Source organism: Rissa tridactyla, chromosome 7 (genome assembly GCF_028500815.1).
Source record: "Rissa tridactyla isolate bRisTri1 chromosome 7, bRisTri1.patW.cur.20221130, whole genome shotgun sequence".
NCBI lineage: Eukaryota > Metazoa > Chordata > Aves > Charadriiformes > Laridae > Rissa > Rissa tridactyla.
In genome coordinates this window covers 18,132,455-18,147,244 of record NC_071472.1, presented here as the reverse complement: position 1 = coordinate 18,147,244, position 14,790 = coordinate 18,132,455, and the positions used below count along the sequence as shown (strand labels likewise).

The following is a 14,790-nucleotide window of genomic DNA, read 5'->3' as shown; positions in this document are numbered from 1 at the left end:
TGTGTGGTGGCCAGGCATCGCAGCGGTGCCTGAGGGAGATGCTGTGTGATACAGGGATGGCTGTTGCATTTTCTCCCCGTGCACTGGAAGGTAATTCCTCCCTGTCACCCAGTGCTGTGGCAGCAAGCGTCCCTTCCCACCAGCTCTCTGAACAGAAATTCCGCCCCCCTGCCCCAAACAGAAATACCCCTTCACCCCCTGGTTAGACAGATGCTGTCGCAGCTTCCAGCCCCCTGCCCGCACACCCAGCCCTGCCTGCCCGATCGTGCCTGGGGCTCCTGTCCCACTTGGCCTTATGTGCCAGTGGGCTTTGCCTGGCAGGGACACAGGCTGGCATTGGGAATGCTGATGCCATGGGCAGCCATGCTCCTGCAGTCTGCCTCAGCCCCCCCGGAAGGGGTTGCTGACAGCTTGAGCAGTGTCCCCAGCTGCAGAGCCACCCCTGCCACCAGCACAGGGCAGTGGGGCTGGGGTGAGATCGGTGGTGCTTGGTGCTCGGGCTGTTCCTGGCAGACTGCTCTTCATCAGCACAGAGCTGTTAATGAGTAGGAGTCATTCTCCCGTGTCCCATGTCCCGTCAGCCCAGCAGGTCACTGCTGCATGGGGAGGAGGCAGAGTCTGCTCCCAGTGACAGGACACTGTCACTGCTCGCTGTGGCCAGAGCCGATGCAGGATGCCGGGGCCCCTGCATGGGTAGGAGATGCTGTCACAAACCCAGCTCGCTGTCTGCAGCCCTGGGCCTCCATGGGACATGAATGTTGTACCAGTGAGGGCTGGGCAAGGCTGCTATCAGCCCAGAGCTGCTGGGAGGGGGAGAGACGCGTATGACATGCATGCTGAAGCTGAACGGTTGCAGGCTGCAGAGGTTATTTGGAGGTCTGAGTTTGGTCACTGGCAGCCATAGGGCACTTCTGCCCAGGGATGTGGTGCACTTCCCGGACCCAGCGCCACCCTAGATGATCCTTGTGGCAGTTCCCCACTCCCTTGTGGCAGTGATGAGCAGATGGGGAGTTGGGCTCATGTGGTGGGGGTACAAACCAGCCTGAAAGACCCTGTGGACCTAGCGCAGACTCCAATTTTCTTGTGCCCGTGATACACAGAGAACTGTGCCCCTTCTGCAGCCCTGGGAAGCCAGGGGCAGGGATGGGGAGCGGTGCTGTGACACATCCGCTCTGCTCTGTCTGCTGCTGATCACCTTAAGGATGCTCCACTGGAAGGATTAGCCGAGGAGATGTGGAAGTGGGGTGTCCTGGGTCTGCTGGCCAAACCCTCTTGCTCCATCATGTGCAGGAGTAACGGGACAGCCTCACCATCCTGCGCGGTGGCAGGACTTCACAGAGGCTCTGGGCACTGATTTTTGCGTTTTGGGTACACAAAACCAGTACAAAAACCTGATGGAGTGTGGCTACTGAGTATGAAAATCTGATGGAGACACCTCTGGCCAGCTGCACTTTGCCTGCAGCTCCTGCAAAGGAAATGGTCCACAGGGGCCACTGGACAGCAGCATCCTAAGCCCATGGGTACTGCTGGCTCCTCAGCCTGCATCCCTCTTGCCCAAGTTGCTTGGTCCTGCTGAGGCCAGCAGAGCCCCACAGCCCGTGCCGGACTGATGACTGGGCTGTTCCAGCCTGGCCTCTCTGTGTATCCCTAGGAGTGACCCATGCCCTGTGCCCACCAAAGAGCTGGCGAGGGGACATCCCCGAGAGGGCTGAGTGTGCGGGGGCATCCCAAGGCACTGCCTCACCTGGGAAGGTCCTAGGGAGCCAGAGGGGGTGCAAGCAGAGCCATGCCAGACCCCTCCCTGGCACACAGCTGGGGGAGAACCGGGGGGCCCCGCAAGCCCTCGCTCCTGAAATCAGGGTGTTGTATTTACTTTCCCCTTTTGGCAGCTAGAAGGGGAAGCCCATCCCAGCCCCTCATTGTTGTCTCAGCGAGTTAATCAGATGCCATAATCCTGTTGTGGAAATATCGGGCCTCCCTGGAAACAATGGGGAGCGAGAATATTGTGGTTAAATTTCAACCAGCTGCCTCCCTGCTCTGTTTGATCCCCGCCCGCAGGCCCGGGCCCCTGGCGAGCAGGCAGCGCGGCGGGGGCCGGAGCCCCGGGGGTGCCACCCCGCGCCCACTCCGCCACGGGGGAGCCCCCGCGGGACGTCCCGGGTCGGGGGGGTGGGTGGGGGTGCGTCGGGCCCGGTGCGCCTCGGGGCGGCGGCGGGGCTGCGCCGGGGGGCAGGTGTCGGCGGGCACCCCCGGCGGGGTGGGCTGCGGGGCTCGGCCGGGGGGAGGAGGCTGCGGGCGGCCCGGGGCAGGTTCCGCGGGGAGGAGGCGAGAGAGGGAGGGCGCTGGGAGGCTGGGACACGGGCAGGGTGCGGTCCTGGCGGTTCCCGGTCCCGGATCTCTTCAATTTCCCCTCTCACTCCTGCCCGGGGAGCGGAGGCAGCGGCGGCTCCGGCTCCGGCTCCAGCCCCGCCGCGCTGACCGCCGGGGCGCAAACCGCGGGGGGCTCCGGCAGCGCCGAGCCCCGCTCCCCTCGCCCCGCAAGCGGCCGCTCGCCTGCCAAAACAAACGGCCCTTCGCTATTTATTGCCGCCGCCGGGCCAACGGCAGCTCAGAGCGGGCCGACACCGGCCCGCCGCACCGGGCAACCGGAGCGCACCCGCGCCGGCCAGCCGCCGCGCCCCGCCGCCGCCACCGCCGCCGCCACCGGCACCGGCACCTGCCCGCCGGCTGCGCGCCGCATGGGGAGCCCCGGGGCGGGCGGCGGGAGCGGCGGCCGAACCTAGCGGGGCCCCCGGAGCCGCCGGTCCCCCGGGCCGCCCCGGGGCCGCCGGGCGCGCCATGAAGCCGGCGCGGCTGCTGCTGCTGCTGAGCGGGTGCGCGCTGCTGCTGGCGCCGGCCGTGCGCGGCTGCGGGCCGGGCAGGGTGGTGGGCAGCCGCCGCCGCCCGCCCCGCAAGCTCATCCCCCTCGCATACAAGCAGTTCAGCCCCAACGTCCCCGAGAAGACGCTGGGGGCCAGCGGCCGCTACGAGGGCAAGATCGCGCGTAACTCGGAGCGCTTCAAGGAGCTCACGCCCAACTACAACCCCGACATCATCTTCAAGGACGAGGAGAACACCGGCGCCGACCGGCTCATGACCCAGGTACGGCCCCGCCGCCGCCCGCTTCTCCCCCCCGCGCCGGGCACCTGCGGGCACCGGGGGCCGCCCGGGAGCGCCCTGAGCCCAGCTCTCCTGGGACAGCGCGGCCAGAAGCGGGGGACCCGGCGCTGCGGCTTCCCCGTCCTGCCCCGGGCATCCCGGGCATCTCCCTTCGCCGGGCTCCGCAAAGCTCTGCCGCTTGGTCTGGGCTGGGCGCGTCGGAGCCGGAGCGGGCAGCAGCCCGTCCCGCTGCGCCTTGATACGGCAGCAGCCTGCGCCCGGAGCCGGCAGCACCCTGTCCCCCGGGATGGCAGCACCTTGCCCCACTGCCCGTCGGACCCGGTGGCACTCATGTCTGCTGCACCCTGGAGGTGTGCCCTTGTGCCTCCCGAGCCGGCAGCACGCTGCCCTGCGAGCTGGCAGCACCCTGTCCCCCGCGGGGGCAGCACCCTGTCCCCCGGGATGGCAACACCTTGCCTCGCTGCCCCTCGGACCCTGTGGCACCCATGTTTGCTTCACCCTGGAGATGTGCCCTTGTGCCTCCCGAGCCAGCAGCACGCTGCCCCGCGAGCCGGCAGCACCCTGTCCCCCAGGGGGGCAGCACCTTGCCTCTTTGTCCCTCGGAGCCGGTGGCACCCATCTCTGCTGCACCCCGAGGTGTGCCCTTGTGCCTCCTGAACTGGCAGCAACCTGCCCTGCTGTCCCCCAACCCATGTCCCCCTGTCCCCTGAGGTGGCAGAACCTGCCCTGCTGTCCCCCAACCCACGTTCCCCTGTCTCTTGAGCTGCCAGAACCTGCCCTGCTGTCCCGCAACCCATGTCCCCCTGTCCCCTGAGCTGGCAGCACCCTGCCCCACTGCACCACACCCACCCTGCTCTTGCCCCTCTGCTCTGCCTACCAGCTGGCAGAGCAGGCAGCCTGCCTGTCGGAGCCGAGGGGCAGAGCAGACCCCGGTGTGCTGGCAGGGAGGGGAGTGGGCAGAGCAGCAAGCTGGGCTCCAGGAGCACCCTTCCTGTCCTTGTCCCCACTCTGTCACCGAAACCCTGTGCTGTGCCTTAGTGCCCCATTCCTACGTGTCTTGTGTGGGATGGTGAAGGGTGCCCGGTGGAGGCTGCCCTCAATTTGCTGTGCTCAGGGACGGAGACAACCTGTTATTGCAGATGCCCTGCTGCAGCCAGCTGACAAGTGCCCTGGTCCAGTGGGAAGGGGGGGGGGGACACGGACAGAGGACAGCGGCACAGGGAGCGGGGGGAGGTGATGCTGGACGAAGGTTACTCTGTGTTTTAATATTGCCAGGAGAATGCCTGAGGGTTTCAGGAATGCAGATAAGGAGCCGCACGGCCTTGCTAAGAAACCTGGCCACCAGCCTCAGCACTGGGTTACAGCCTGAGGAAGCTCCCGGGGGAGGCGGAGGGGAGCCAGGGCTGTCCGGCTGACCGCTGCAGCTCCCAGGCTGGGGCTGGCGGGTGGGTGAGCACAGATGGCCATGGTGGCAGGCACTGAGGGGGCTCTGGACGTGGTTTGTGACTGAGGTGTTGGTAACAGCGGGAGGAGAAGCTGCTTGGGTGCTGGCTTGACAGCTCTGCAACCCCACGTGCCCTGGGGCCAGGTCCCTGAGGGCAGGGGCCGTGCTCCAGGGTGGTTCTCAAGCTGGGGGACTGCAGCAGAGGGACCAAGACCCACTGTGAGGCAGCATCAAGCTTGGGGAGTTGCACAAGTCATGGTTGCTGGTCACTGGGGTCCTGGGGCTGGGCTGGAGCCTGCATCCCCTAGGGAACAGCCTCAGGGGTACTGAGGAAGCAGTCAGCTTTGCTAGTCTGTGCATCAGAGAAGCGGGTGCCATCGTATGCTTGAGTTGGATGAAAGAGAGTGCTTCTGGCTGTGTTCCCAGTGCTCCCACCGCCTGCCCTAACCCAGCCAGTGCCCTCCGGCACCCCTGGGAGAGGGAAGGCTCCGTGTCCCACCTGCCAACCCCACACTTCCCACTGTCCCGCTACCTTGTTGACATGGTACCTGGAAAGTCCCTGGTCCTCTTAGGTGGCCCAAATAAGGGCTCCTGCCCCCCGCAGTATCCCTAGCCACTGCACGTTTGTGCACAGATGGGTACCACTGTGGCTTGGGCAGCTCTGCAGGGAATTGTCCCCATTACTGTGGAGGTGGCTTGACTTCTGGTAGCTCACTGCCATCCCACAGCCCTCTGTCTTGCCCTGTGGCCTCTGGCTGTGGGAGATGCCCCCAGATGTGCAAGCTCTGGCTCTGGTGCCATACCTTGTGTTGCTATGGGTTGGGAAAGGCCATCGACCCAACTCCTTGTCCCTTCCCCCAGTGCGCTGGCTTTTACTGCTGTTGACTCACTTCAAACCTGTTTTCTTTCCCCAAGTCCAAGGGTCTGGGTGTCCCAGGCAGCCGGAAGATGCCGCCTGCTTGGGGGGGTGGGTAGTGCTGCTCTCTGCCTGCCTTTCCTTTATCGTTTCATCTTCCTCAAGAATTCCAGTGTGTTTGCTCTTGTTGGTCCCACTCGGAGGCGCTGAGATAAGGCTGGAGGCAGAGCCCGCCTCACCTCTCCCCGGCAGACTGGCCCAGGAATGTCCCCGGCCCCCTGCCCCCATGAAGTCCCAACCCAAAGCCTCTCCCTTCCACAGCCATCACCCTTTGCAGCCAACATTGGCCCAACTGGTACCAAGACCATCCTTGCAGTGGTGAGGAATTGCCCATGGAGACCGTGGGACAGGACTCTTGGCTTCCTTTGGGAGAAACCTCACGTTGGGGGGCAGATGCTAGTGGGAGCCCTCTTCTCTTGGCCAGCCTCGGGCATTGGGGTAGCTGTCACCAAACATGCTCCATCCACAACCCCTGTGCTGAGGCTGTGGTCCCACTTGAGCATCCTGCATACCTCTTCTGAGATATCCCTGGGGTCCCTGCTGTCTGTGTCCCACCTTGGAGCTGTGCCCTTCCTTCCAGACCTGCTGTCTTCCCAAAAGGGGTTTGACTACATGGTCCTGTACCCAGCCTGATCACGAGAAGAGAGTGATGCCAGTGCTGGTCAGCAGGGAGAACATCTCTGCTCAACCCAGTCCAAAATCCCTGGGGTCTCCACTGTGATGTGCATGGGACAGCACAGAGGCAGCCAGCTCCGTGTGGTGGCATGGAGCCCCATCCTGCACGTAGCCTGGGGGTGCCCAGTGCCACTACAGGGACAAGCTGTGCCCCCCACCTCACACACTGTCATCACTTGCCTTCCCCCCCAAACCCTGCTATATGCCTGTTGCATGGGTTTCAGCCTCCTGGCCAGGCACCAGAACAGTGCTGGAGCTGGTGAGCCATGGCAAAGGCTCAGTGCCACATGGCTAAGCTCGGACAACCCACTCCAGCCTGGGCCCCGCAGGGCCCGTGGGCCACAGTGGCATTTCCACATCTTTGTCATCACCTTAAGATACCTTGTGTTCACCCCCAGGCAGGAGGGGGACCATGCCATGCAGGCAGGCAGGCAGGCATGGTCACCCTGGTCCCCGAGGATGCTGTAGTCCCTCCGGGCTGTGCATGGGGAGGAGGTGGGCTCTCTCTGCAGCCCCCGGCAAGCACAGACCCTGCAGACAACCCAAGCCCACAGGTTTCTTGGTCCCTTCCTACCTGTCTGTGCAGGCAGCAGAGCCCCTGGGCAGGCAGCGTCCGTCCCTACCTGCTCCCTGCCCATCTGTGCCTGCTCCCTGCTGCCCGTGCCTGCTCCCTGCCCATCCCCACCCACTTGCTCTTGCCCATCACTGCCTGCTCCCTGCTCAGAGTTGCCTGTTCCCTGCCCATCCATACCTGCTCCTTTCTCGCTGCTGCCCTGTTTGTCCGTGCCTGCTCCCCACCCCTCGGTACCTGCTTTCTCCTCGACCCTCCCCTGCCCGTCGCTGTCGGCTCCCTGCCCGTCGGTACCGGCTCCCTGCCGGTCCCTGCCCGTGCTCTGACACCTGCTGGCCACCAAAGGCACAGGCAGAGCCGCCCGTCTCGGTAGCCCGGGGCAGGCTGCTCCGGAGCTGTGTGCCCAGCCGGGCAGGCAGCTGGGAGATGCCCCGGGCGGGGAGGGGGGGGAGATGGTGGGACCCTTGGGCAGGAGAGGCACATGCAGGGGACAGGGCAGCCCAGGTGGGTCCCGCTAGGGAAGGGTGGCCTTGATCCAGGGGCTGGTGGCAGGCGGTGTCCCTGCCTGGGGGACAGGGGTTGGAGGGTCTCGGTGTTTGTGTGCCAGCAGGGTGCCCCTGGAGGACCGAAGAGTTGGCAGTAGGGGTGCTCAGAGTGGGGTGCTGGCATGGGACGCCTGGAGTGATGGCCTGGGGGATCCAGAGGGGCGTCGCGGAATCCCTGCCTGCCTCCAGCCCTGGAACCCCCTTACTGCCCTTCTCTGTGGGGTCCTCGGGGTGCTGGGGACCTTGGGAGCTGTTTGTGCCATGTGGCAAGTGGTACCACGGTGGTGTTGGATGGGAACAAAAGTCGCTCCCCTCCCTCCTTCTCCACTCACCTGGCAACTGTTTGTCCAACACCTTCCTGGCTTATCTCCCCACACCCAGGGAGCCGTGGGACGAGGGCAGAGGTGCTCCCCCGCCCCATGTGGGGCAAAGGCCTGCCTGGCACTACCCTTCCCAGAGCCCGGACCCTGCCAAGCGCAAGCTGGTTTCCCCGAGAGCAGCACTGCCCACCTCCCCTGGACGGAGCAGGTGCTTGGGGATAGGGTGAGGGACCATATTTTTGGGGAGCAACTCCCTGTGGAAGCAGTGCTGGGGCATTTCTGAGCCCAGGGGTGTAGCCAGCATCGGGTTTTATAGCCCTGGCTCATGCTCACCGTGACTGTGTCTCATGACCCGTGACATCCCATGATGGGGAGTTCCAGGGCCAAGCTGGGCATCGTGCAAAAATGCCCCCCACAGTGGCTGTTTTTTAGGCTGCTGCCCAGTTGTTTCATTTAATGCTTCCCAGAACTGGCCTCATGCATGACCATAAATGCTCTGTCCTTCACCCTGATTTTATAGCGCTCAGGGACCACCCCCCCACACCCCAGCATCTCCTTTCCAGGCTGCACAATCCTAGTCCATTCACCTGTTTTCGTGTAGAAGCTCCTGTATTGCTCTTCCTACATCTTTTCTACCTCTCCTCCATCCCTTTTGCAGCAGGGGAAGGGACCAGAAGTGCGGTCTGTACTTTTGCAAGCCAAGCACGCAGGGGCTTGGTCCTTCCCTGCGATGCAGCTGTGGCTGGGGGACGTGGGCAGTGCAGGGCAAGGCTGGGAGGGCTGTGGTGTAGACGTCTGGGTCTGTCTGGGGAGGACAGCAGCAGGGGGGGACAAGGCAGGACAGTTGCCTTGCTTGTGTGACCTCTGCGGCCACCAGGTCTGGGTCTTTTAGGATCCGCTGGTGTTCCTCAGCCCCGGAATTTCAGCCCTTGTGGTAGGGAGTGTTGGAGGGGTCTTCACCCCACATCCTTTCTGCTCCAGCGCAACAGAGCTCTTGGGCAGGTTTGGCATTTCCCACGTGAGCAGAGGCTGGATGAAGCTATGAAGCTGCCCAGTGCTGTGTCCTTGTGCCTCAGGACTCGAGGAGTGACACCAAGCAGAGCTGTGCTGAGGACTGGGCGGGTTGTTTCATTTGTGCCTGCGAACAGTGCTGGAGACCCTGGGGGATCCTCCAAGTGAGGAGGCAGCAGGGTCTCAACTCCCACATCCTCCTGTCAGCTGGGAGCCCCTGGGGCAGTGCTAGCATGGGGAAGGTGGCTGAGGAGCAGAGAGGGTATTTCACCCTGACCAAAGCTCTGCTGCCCGACGGGCTCTTCAACAAGCTGGGAACGTGAGGGGAGAAGTGGAGGGGGAGATGAGCACCCAAATGGGGTGCACATCCTTGGGAGATGTTGTGTCAAACAAGGGGTTTTGGGGCACTGCGAGGAGTCTGGAGGGCATGGGATGGACAAGGCACCTCATGTTCTGAGACCTTCCTCTGCTGGGCCAGCCCTCAGACACTCTGAGGACCCAGAGAGGCTTTGTGGAAACATGATGGGATACAACCTGCCAACCAGACAGCCAACCCCCACCTCTAAAAAGCTTTTACTGACTCTGCCTTTCTGCCCCACAGCGCTGCAAGGACCGCTTGAATTCCCTGGCCATCTCTGTCATGAATCAGTGGCCGGGGGTGAAGCTGCGGGTGACAGAGGGCTGGGACGAGGACGGGCACCACTCAGAGGAGTCTCTGCATTACGAGGGCCGAGCTGTGGACATCACGACCTCAGACCGGGACCGCAACAAGTACGGCATGCTGGCTCGCCTGGCCGTGGAGGCTGGCTTCGACTGGGTCTACTACGAGTCTAAGGCGCACATCCACTGCTCCGTCAAGTCAGGTAAGGCCAGGGGAGGGCAGTGAGTGGGGCTGGGAGCCTGGGGAGCCTGGCTGGGTGGGTAGGGTGCTCCTAGGGGGGTGCTGGCCCTTGCAGCCTGATTTCCCTATCAGGGGCAGACAGTTGTGTAGGGAGTGAGTCACACACCTGCGGCCAGCAGTGCCATGGGGCAAATTCCCCATCCCACAGCCATGCAACCAGACCCACCCTCTCTAGTCGCCTCCTTTTCCCACCCCACGTCCCCTTTTTCCCCAGCCTGTCCCCCCCCAGTCTGCCCATCGCATCTCTCTCCCCTGCCCTTGCAGTCCCTTAGTGCCCAGCTGCCCACCCTCAGCCCCATCCAGCCCGGACTGTCTGGGGACAGGGACACCCAGGCGGGGACAGGCCAGGGTGCCCTGGGATCAGCTCTCTGCCGTGCAGCTTCTTCTGCAGAGGGGAGTGGAGCTGGGGCTGCCGGGGGGCAGAGGCACCTGGACTGGAGCGAGGGATGCTGTTGTTGCTGCTGGTGTCTGCTTCCCCCCGTGCGGTGCAGCGGCGGGGGGGGGGGGAAGGCTGTTTTCAGGCCCTGCCCGTGTGTGGGATGGGATTGCGTGGGGTGCAAGGCGCCCCCGCAGCCCGGGGAAAAGCTGCCCTGCTTGGGATGCTGCATCCCCGGGTTCCGCGCATCTCCCGGCGGCGCGGCGGCGCTGGCTGCGTGCGGCAGAGGGCAGCAGCGCCCCACGCTGCTGCTCGGACGCTTGCGTGCCCATGTCGCGACAGGCTGGGAAGGGCTCTGCCTGTGCGTGGGCTTGCGTGGGCGCGGAGGCAGCCTCGACCGGCACCGAACCGGCATATGGCCGCCGTGCCAGAGGACCATGTCTGCACCCAGAGCACTGGCCCACGCACAGGGAGAGGGGCCGTGGCGGCACACACATACCCACAGACATGCCCACGCATCCGTGTGCCACGGTGGTGCCAGGGCTGGTTACACCGGCGCTGCCCCGCGTCCCTTGTCCCCGGGCTCGGCTCCCACCGCACTCTGCCTGTCCTACTGCCCTAGCCCGCGGCCAGCGGCCTGACACCCCCAGACGCCAGCCTGCCCCCCCGCGCTGACCCGCTCCCCCGTGCCGATGCCAGGACGGGCGCAACGCCGGCCGGCGATGGAGGTGCGGCGACCGCGCCGCAGAGAGGGAGCGACGCGCCCCCGAAGAAGAGGGACAAAGCGTGGGCGAAGAACCCCCGCGCCCCAGGGTGCCCTGTGGGGCTGGCCGGAGGAGTGGGGCCAGGCTCCGAAGCAAGGACCATGACCCCAGAGCCTTGGGGATGGCCAGAGGAGTGGGGGGCTGTGCCCCTGGAGAAGGACGGAGGCTCTTGAATCCCGGGATTCTCCCCTGGACCGACCGAAGAGGGATGCCGTGACCCAGGCTGCAGCCCGGGGCCCTGAGGCTTCTGGAGGCTGGCCACAGCCCCCTCGCTCTGCAGCGGCTCCCCAGGGCTCTGGGTCCCACATATTTATACCCGAGGCCGTGGGGAGCCTGGGGATGCGTGGTGGAGGCTGTGGGGTGCAGATCATGACACACACCCCCCAGCGCTGTGTACAGAGGGCAGCCGGGCTGCCCTTGCCTCTTAGTAAATGGCTTTTATTTTTGTACGGATGGCCACGTGGCCTGTTGTATGTATTGTGTCTCCTCGGGTCCCCCCCCCAGCACCTGCTCACCCCTTCATGCCCAGCGCCTGTGCCCCCCACTTCTGCCAGGTGCCCCTCTTGCCCTCCTGCCAGCCCCTCCCCATGGCTCTGCCACCTGCCTGGGGCTGCGGGGTGCAGGATTTGGGACCTGGCCTCCGGGGCAGGCATGGGGTGGGCGCTGCACCTCGGCTGAGCAATAAAAGGATTCTGTCCCAGCGATGGATGCCTCTCTTCATGGGCCTGGGGGCTGGGATTTGGCTCTTCCTGAAGCTGGGGAGGGGTGGGGGGCAGTCCCATCTGGGTGGGGACACTCAGGGATTAGATGGGGGAGTTGGGAGAGGGCCCCGAGGCAGGGCTGGGATCTTGAGGCTGGGCCAGGAGCAGGACCCTAGATGAGATGCCCCTGGCAGACGGTGGGAGGGCATCAAATAGACCCTAAGGTGGGGGTTGCTGGGGCTTGGGGGACCAGGGCTGCTGTAGGAGCTGAGCACCATTCCTTGGAAAGCCAGGTTCCCCCGCTGAGTGCCAGGATGGGCCCCTGGTGACACCAGATGACTTGCTGCATCTTTTCGTCTGGGGAGGGGTAGGACCACTGTGCCACCATCCCAGGCAACAAGCCCCAGAGAATTTGGGTGCTTTACCCTGTGACAACTGCTAGCGAAGCCCTGCTCAGGAGGCTGTCAGCTTTTGCCTGATGATGGCCACAGGCTGTGACACTTTCCTGCAGCTCAGAGAGGGGGTTGTCTGGCATCAGCGGTGCAGGGGTGAGCAAGCGGGAGAAGGGAGCGGGGCTGCAGTGTGGGGTGGGGGTGTGCGGTGGTGCTGGGGGAGGGCACTGCACCCTGCGCTGTTCCTTGTAGCATCCTTCCCAGAGGTACCCGGGACTGCAGGGGATGGGGATGCTATGGGCATGCAGAGTGCGACCAGACACTGCTCCTCAGCCTGCCACCAGCTCAGGGATCTGCCTCCCCTCTTTCAAGCTTCGGGTGCCCCCTGGCACTGCCTTGTGCATTCGGGGCTATGGCTGTGCCAGGCAGGTATCGGGATCTGGCTGTGCAGAAAATTCCCAGTGCCCTGGCGCTGTGTCAGGGAGCAGGTGCTGCCACACGTGGCTCGAGCCCCCAAGGGCCAACCCCAGTGACATGGTGGTTGGGGAACAGGTGCCCAGGGAGGCTGGATTGGTGGCTGGGGGTGTGTAGGGGACACATGCACGTTGGTGATGCCTAGGCAGGGTTATCCCTGGGTGGGCAACACTGGGCAGCTTTGGGAAGGTTTTTGTGCGCCGTGGAAGGGTGATGCTGGGGGTCTGGCAGATGGGTAACCCTCCTGTCCTCTCTCTCCCCACGCAGAGCACTCAGCCGCTGCGAAGACGGGGGGCTGCTTCCCCGGGCGGGCGCTGGCGACGCTGGAGGACGGTGCCCAGATGCCACTGTGGGCGCTGCGCCCGGGTCAGCGGGTGCTGGCAATGGACGGAGCAGGCAGGCCCACCTACAGCGACTTCTTGGCTTTCCTGGACAAGGAGCCCCGCGCCCTCACCTCCTTCCACGTCATCGAGACGCGGGAGCCCCCCCGGCGCCTGGCCCTGACGCCCACCCACCTGCTCTTCGTGGCTGAGAACGCCTCGGCGCCCGCCACCCACTTCCATCCCACCTTCGCCAGCCGTGTGCGCCCCGGACATTTCGTGCTGGTGGCGGTGGGGGGAGGTGGTTTGCAGCCTGCTGAGGTGGTAGGGGTGCAGGACCGGAGGGATGTGGGAGCCTACGCCCCGCTGACGCGCCACGGGACGCTGGTGGTGGATGGCGTGGTGGCCTCATGCTTCGCCCTGGTGCAGGAGCAACATCTGGCGCAGCTGGCCTTCTGGCCGCTCCGGCTCTACCACAGCCTGGTGGGGTGGTCAGGGGTGCAGGGGGACGGGGTGCACTGGTACTCGGGGCTGCTCTACCGCCTGGGCAGGCTGCTCCTGCCCCCCGACAGCTTCCACCCCCTGGGGGTACCCCAGGCAGAGAGCTGAGGGTGCACCCCAGCCGGCACTGCTGGCGGAGGCGGTGGCTGTGGGGTGGCTCGGTGGGGGCCAGCATCCCCTCCCAAAGCTGGGTGCTCATGGGGAGCTGCCTCCAGCCCTGCCTGCTCGGGGCACAGCCACCTCCCAGTTAGGGGGCACTGGGGCTCCCCGGTGTGCCTCCTCCATGCCCACTGCCCCCTCCTCACCCCCTGTTCCTGGGGGCAAGGGGGGAGGCAGGAAGGGTCCCCCCTTGGACATGGGGGTGCTCCCGGCTGGATCCACATGCTGCTATTTGTGTGTGTGCGTGTGATGTGCGTGTGCGTGTGCAGAATTAGCTAACGATGGAGGTCTGATAGACGAGGGGGAGCAGGGAGAGGAGAGAGCCCCTGGCTGCAGGCTGCTCCCGCAGGGCTCCCAGCTTGCCTGCACCCGCTGGGGAGGATTTGGGAACGGGGACCCAGTGCCATTTTCTGAGCAGCCCGGGCAGGAGGGTGGGTGATGCCATTCCCACCCCTGGGAGGTGGCAGCTGGCAGGAGGGTGACCCAGGTACTGGGACTGTGCCTTGCCTTTAGCCCTGGATGAGGGTGTAGCAGGGCATCAAAACCAGTCCCTGTATGCCTGGGGGGCACAGACAGAGCTGGAGGGTCTGGCATGGCTCTGGCGCAAGACCCATGACTTAGTGGCACAAGTGACGCTGGAGCCAGAGGCTGGGGAGCAGGACCCCGTGCTTTGCCCAAAGCCAGCACCGTAGCCACCCAGCTGGGCATGCCCGTGGGGACACCATGACAGCACTGAGAGCTCTGGCTGGCAAGAGGAGGCTGGGGAGGCAGGCGTGTGGGCAGCAGGGTGCGAGTGCCAGCCGGGCATGGGCACGCACTGGGTGGGAGCAGGGGTGGGGAGAGCCAGGGCTGCAACCCCAGCCTGCTGGAGCCAGGGAAGGAAAGTGTCTGGGGAGAAAGCGCTCCCACCCTTGCCTTCCCGGCATCCTGTCCTGAGCTGGCTCAGCCCAAAGCCAGGCTTTTCCCACCCCAAAGCTAAAAAACTCCCCATGCTCCAGACCCTGCCTTGGCCTCACCTCCCCGGCCTCCCCAGCACCCCGAACCCTCAGGGTAACTCATTGCTGCTCACCCACTCCTGGGACCCTGGCGGGGGGGGTTCCCATCAGAGCTGCAGCCACACAACTCCCCCCCAAATCCTAGCTAGAGCCTCAGCCTCCCACTGCTCCACATTAGCGGAGGTGAGGGGGCTGGGGGGGGCTGTTGTGACCCGCATCCCCCCTGCAGCATCACGCGTCTTTATTTATTTATCTGCTCTTTGTATGTACCATAGATGGGAGGCAGCGTGGGCGATTGCAGGGTGAGATGGGAGCGGGCCCGGGGGGAACGCTGTTTGGTTGGGGAAGGTGAATTTTTTTTTTTTTTTTAAACAAAAAGCAGAAATTATTTAAAGATTATTTTAAAGCACAGTTTTTATGGTGATTGTTGTCCAGGGCGAAGTGAGAGAGCGCGAGCGCGGCTGACAGCAGGTGTATTTTTGTCTCTTCACTGGATGTACCTTTCCTGGTCGGGGACACGGCCCAATAAATCCATCGTCTCCCAGCGGGCGCTCCGAGCTCTGGTG

The 14,790-nt window shown here is 64.5% G+C and overlaps 1 protein-coding gene across 1 annotated transcript; it reads left to right on the top strand.

The window, feature by feature from the left end:
• Nucleotides 1-2,817: 2,817 nt before the first annotated feature.
• On the top strand, nucleotides 2,818-13,178 carry IHH (Indian hedgehog signaling molecule). Its single transcript, XM_054209119.1, has 3 exons — nucleotides 2,818-3,141; nucleotides 9,243-9,504; nucleotides 12,517-13,178. The coding sequence occupies exons 1-3, from the start codon at nucleotides 2,839-2,841 to the stop codon at nucleotides 13,176-13,178; spliced, it is 1,227 nt and encodes a 408-aa protein (XP_054065094.1). The 5' UTR covers nucleotides 2,818-2,838.
• Nucleotides 13,179-14,790: the final 1,612 nt, after the last annotated feature.

What these genes read in the sequence shown, in the direction of transcription:
- IHH (XM_054209119.1), top strand. Translation starts at nt 2,839, where the DNA reads ATGAAGCCGGCGCGGCTGCTGCTGCTGCTGAGCGGGTGCGCGCTGCTG. An exon ending in CCGACCGGCTCATGACCCAG is followed by an intron (nt 3,142 to 9,242) that starts GTACGGCCCCGC and finishes TCTGCCCCACAG; the next exon opens with CGCTGCAAGGACCGCTTGAA. An exon ending in CCACTGCTCCGTCAAGTCAG is followed by an intron (nt 9,505 to 12,516) that starts GTAAGGCCAGGG and finishes CTCCCCACGCAG; the next exon opens with AGCACTCAGCCGCTGCGAAG.